At 35.1% G+C, this 5475-nt stretch overlaps 1 protein-coding gene across 2 annotated transcripts in view; it reads right to left on the reverse strand.

The window, feature by feature from the left end:
- Positions 1-5475, reverse strand: part of LOC107654532 (supervillin-like) — a 40820-nt gene that overhangs the window by 26601 nt on the left and 8744 nt on the right. The window contains exons 2-4 of one of the 2 annotated variants that reach the window (XM_016441639.1): positions 4892-5395; positions 3469-3633; positions 1300-1476 (exon numbers count right to left, since the gene is read on the reverse strand). In XM_016441639.1, coding sequence (XP_016297125.1) covers positions 1300-1476; positions 3469-3633; positions 4892-5202 — 653 coding nt within the window. In that variant the 5' untranslated portion in view covers positions 5203-5395. The remainder of the gene's footprint in view (positions 1-1299; positions 1477-3468; positions 3634-4891; positions 5396-5475) is intronic. The other variant, XM_016441641.1, reaches the window with a different exon arrangement.

Consider the following 5475-nt stretch of genomic DNA (forward strand, 5'->3'; position numbering starts at 1 on the left):
TCAAGAAAAGAAAATGCTCTCATCCAAAAACAATCCCCAGGACATTCTGTTGTCAGACACGACTGGAACTTCAAACGGGACTGGCTTCTACGGTCAGATGTAACTAAAAAATTCGCTTTTTAGCAGCAAACACTCGAGATGGGTTTGGTGAACACAGGGATAAAAAGTACCCCATGTGTACAATGAAATATACTGCTGTATTTTTAATGTTGTGGGCCTATATTTCTGCTGGAGGTCCTGGACATCTTGTTTAGATACATGGCATCACTGATTATATCAAATACCAACAGATAAAAAATCAAAAAGTGACTGACTCTGTTAGAAATCTTATAATGGGCCATGTTTGGATCTTCCAACCGGACAATAATCAAAAAACAAACCTTAAAATCAACACAAAAATGGGTCACTGAGCACAAAACCAAGCTTCTGCTATGGCCATTCCAGTCCTCTGACCTGAACCCTATAGAAAATAGGGTCTGGAGAGATTCTGGATGAAGGAATTGTCTCTGATCTCTTGGTAGGTGCTCTCTAAGCTCATCAGGCATTATAGGAGAAAACTCAGAGCTGTTATTATGCCAAATGGAGGTTTCAAAAAGCATTGAATAAAAGGGCGCCGTTAATTGTGTCCAATGTGTATTAGAGAAAAACATTTATGTCATAATGATATTTCCCCCCATTTTAAATTCTTATTCTCCAATGAAAGGTTAGATTTATATAAATTTTTTAAATAAAAGATCAAAATGATTAACAATGCAGATTTATTTTCACAGCCTTCTTTGATCATATTTACCAAGGGTGCTAATAATTCTGACCACGACTGTATACTACTATTCAAAAGTTGGGGTCGGTGCAATTTTTTTATGTTTTTGAAATAAGTTTCTTACGCTTACCAAAACTATTTTTACCTTTAAAAAGTGCACAGTAAAACCAGTAATATTGCAAAATATTAATTTGAAAATACAAAAATATGAATATTTAAAAATAACATTTTAGGTAAAAAAAACTATTATTTCAAATAGAAAATTTTTGTAACAGTATAAATGTTCACTTTTGATCAATTCAAAGCTTACTTGATGAATAATAGTATTCGTTAAAAAAAAAACTGACCACAAACTTCTGAATGGTACTGTATGGAAGCAATGATCAGAGGCATTTGCATGTACGAATGGTTTTTGTCACATCTTAAAAGGTTAATGACAGGCAAAACACCCAATAAAGTTAGTGTGTCTATAGTAAGCAACTGCTTTAAGCACACTGCAGGCACACTGAAGTGGAGATCAGAGACAGGCGTCTCCATACCCGCAGCTGTCCTTTATCTCGCAGGCTGTTACGGGTTGAGTACGAAAGCGTTCACTATTTTTGCTGCTCCCTGCAGAATCCCCTGGCATGTATCGACGGGTACGCCGACGACTTCCTTCTGCACCTGGTTGAACTGCGAGGTCAAGAGTCAAGGCCACCACGCCATCATCAGTGGCTCTGATATTTGAGTAGACAGACCATAACAGATTAAGAAGGAAAGGAAATCAAAGGAAAAGATTAGAAAAGAGCTCTGCTACTCCTCACAGCACACTGAAGATGGTAGAGTATTAGACAGAATCAATCACACTGCCCCAAAATTACAGGTGTGCATTAGCATTGTGTTAGCACCACAAAATGTGCACAGAATGCAATTTATTACATAAAGAGATAAGAGATAAACTCCAGTGATAAAGATAAACTAAACTGAACCCCAAAATTGAATATTTAGCATACAAGGATAAAGATCCAGCCAACAATGAATCAAATGCTTAAAATATTGTTTGATATATTTAGAATTTTAAACAGTTGGAATTAAAAAAATAATAATTTTAAATCTGAAAACGTTTTAAAAGCTTTTTAAATGTTTGAAAGTCTTTCAAAAAGTGAGAATGAAGTCTATTCATTTGTTGATTCGACTGGAGCTATTTTTTATTTATATTTATGTTTATATTTATATTTATACACGACCATTCAAATTGGAGGTCAGTAAGATTTTTTAATGTTTTTGAAAGAAGTCTATTATGCTCACCAAGGCTGCAATTTTTTGAACCAAAATATTAGTGCTGTCAAACAATTAATCGCGATTAATTGCATCCAAAATAAAAGTTTTTGTTTACATAATATATGCGTGTGTACTGTGTATATTTATTATGTATATATAGATACACTCACATACAGCATATATTTTGGAAATATTTACATGCATATACATTTATATATTTAATATATAAGCATAACATATTTTTCTTAAATATATACATGCATGTGTTTGTATTTATATATACATAATAAATATACACAGCACACACACATATATTATGTAAACAAAAACTTTTATTTTAGATGCGATTAATCGTTTGACAGCACTAAAAAATATATAAAAACAGTAATATTGTGAAATACTATTACAATTTATTAATAACTTTTTTCTATTTGAATATATTTAAAAATAGTAATTTATTTCTGTGATGACTGTGATTCCAGTGATTACTCCAGAATTCAGAGTCACATGATCCTTCAGAAATCATTCTAATATGCTGATTTGCTGCTCAAGAAACATTTCTTATTATTGTCAATGTTAAAAACAGTTGTGTTGCTTAAAGGGGTCATAGGATGCCCATTTTCAACAAGTTGATATGATTCTTTGGGGTCTTAATGAAACATAGATGCATTTATGTAGATCGGGGGCGCATTCCCCTCAAAAACAAATGTAATCCACTTCAGCGGCTCAGATGTCGGGAGTAAATGACGACTGCTATATTCATTATCACATCCAACAACAGAAGACCTCAATCGCTTAGGAGTAATTCTTGTCTACATCTGTTCCGGCGGTGAAACAACGGAGCACTGATGACAGCTCACTCAGGGCGGGCCTAAGGTAAGACGCCAGTCCAGTCTGTGCTGAAACGCTACTGTCAATCAAACTATCGTGGGAGGGGCCTGTCTGTGTTAAAAAAAAAAACACTGGGTGGATTTTTATCATTATAGGGTGGTTGTGTACACACACTGCCAACACACATTTCAGTTCAAACAACTTGTAAAAGTGCATGTAGCATCCTATGACCCCTTTAATATACTTTTAGAAACTGCTATATTTTCAAGATTTTAAAATGAATAGAAAGTTCAAATAACAGTATTTATTTGAAATAGAAATGATACTTTTGACCAGTTTCATGCATCCTTGCAGAATAAAAATAATAACTTCTTTCCAAAAAAAAATGGCCCCAAACTTTTGGATAGTAGTATATGCATTATATTAATATGGATTGTATATTAAAATATATACAGCGTTTATAGGGCAATTTCAAACATATTTTAAAGTGGACACTTTATGAAAAAAAGTGAATTATTATGTAAAATACTAGTGTTAGAGTTAGCGTAAATGTTTTGCCTGGGGTAATACAAACAGAATGAAGCAGGAAATGAACACACACACTGAGGCGTCCCTACACTCTATCAGACGGAGCTGGGTTCGAGGTTTGCTGTAGAAGAGCGCTCTTAAGCTGGCCTACTGATACATGAGTGTGTAACTGAGGAGTTTCAGGGGTTGAGGGCCCATGGAAGTCTGGAGGGTTTTCCCCAGTCACTGTACCAGACGAGCCCAACAAACTTTCCCTGGAGAGAGGCAGAAGACTTCAACTAGAGACAAGAACTGGAGGAAATAAAGTGTGCAAGGAAGGGACAGCTGAGAGACAAGAGGGACAGGGGTGGATATAGAGAATGATAAAAGTGTAGCTGGGAAAAAAAATATTTAGGCCTAAATTTATGATTTATGTTTTTGAATTGCATATAACATTTCCATTTGGATTACACAGTTTTGACATAATGTGACTTAATGTGATGCATATTTGCCAGTCATACATACATTAAACAAATAAGATTTCTGTAATAGTACTAATAAACTGAATGTGTTTTAAATACACAATCACAAGGTTTAAATATTTATCATCAATAAATCAACTTTGTTTCAATCTCACACATTTGAACTTACTGAATACTGCTTGTTCCACAACTTGCCATATTTTAAGCATATTCATACTTTTCAACTGAATTAATGTAATTGCTTCCACAATAAACAGATGCATGCTGATTCTAAGCAAGTTGAACAAATACCATTTAAAATATTATTTAAATAAAATCACACAGATACAAATTGTTAATAACCGAATATGCCATGCTTTTTTTTTTTTTTTGAGTACATATATCTGACCTGTTTCATGTATGTACGACTGTCAAATATGTAACACATTAAGTTAATTAGTTTGTTTATGTTAAAACCGTGTCATTCAAATTCAAGGTCTAAATATTCATTTTTTTTAGTGCACAGAGAAATATAGCAAAACCTAGTGGGGATCAGAATATATTCAAAGCTGGTAATCCTGTGTAAGTCAGCCTAAATATTGGCAGAAAATGTTTCATATCTCCCTCATTGCAATTAATGCCTTGCTTATGCCCACAGTAAAACCAGGAATGTGTATTAGGAAAGTAAATAAGAAAAATTTCAACTTGATCTTTTCAATATGATTTTGAATTTTGGCAACACTTTAGTATAAGGACCAATTCTCACTATTAACTAGTTGCTTATTAGCATGCCTATTATTAACATATTGGCTGTTTACTAGTGCTTATAAAGCACATATTCTGCATGACCATATTCTACATCCCTAATACTACCAATACCTAAACTTAACAACTACTGTACTAACTATTAATAATCAGCAAATTATGAGTTTATTGAGACAAAAGACACAGTTAATGGCTTGTTAATTGCGAGAATTGGACCTTAAAGTGAAGTGTGACCAAAATTACAATTAGTTGGGCTGAGAGGAATGTCACAAATGTTTGTGTGGTACAAAGGCACAGGAAAGCTGACCTGTTTTGGTGTGTGTTCTCTCCACAGGCGTTCACCTTACACCCATTGGAGATCTTTGCAGGAACAAGCCTCTCTTCCAGTGGCGTTTGTCCATTCCTCCCCATCCCTCCATTCATTCCTCCCGAAACAGACTTATCCGCATAGGTAGAGTCACGGCCGCCGCGTCCTTCCCTCTCTCTTCTCGACCACGTAGATGGAAGCTCCTCTTCCTGGCTGCCGTAACGCTCGGCCAGCTCTCGGCGTCTCTCTGCTTTGTAGCGAGCTATCCGTTCAGCTCTGGACTCCTGGGCTACACTTTCCATTTTGTCCATATCATGAACTCACTTTGGAAGTCTGAAGTATAATTCCTGGTGTGTGATTAAGATGATATCAACTCCTCAAATTGGAAAAACAAGGGTGGAGTCTCAACTGAAAATGTTTGGTTGATCAGAAGCCCAAATTACAGCAGGTTCCTCTAATAATGCATTTGTGTACCATCCTGATTACTTCCCCGAGGACATGGCACTGTTGAAAAACAAATAAAAGACTTCTTGATTAAAACAGACACATTCATAAGTTATACAGCGGTGTCACATATCTATAAA

Source organism: Sinocyclocheilus anshuiensis, unplaced genomic scaffold, assembly GCF_001515605.1.
Source record: "Sinocyclocheilus anshuiensis isolate Anshui unplaced genomic scaffold, SAMN03320099.WGS_v1.1 scaffold419, whole genome shotgun sequence".
NCBI lineage: Eukaryota > Metazoa > Chordata > Actinopteri > Cypriniformes > Cyprinidae > Sinocyclocheilus > Sinocyclocheilus anshuiensis.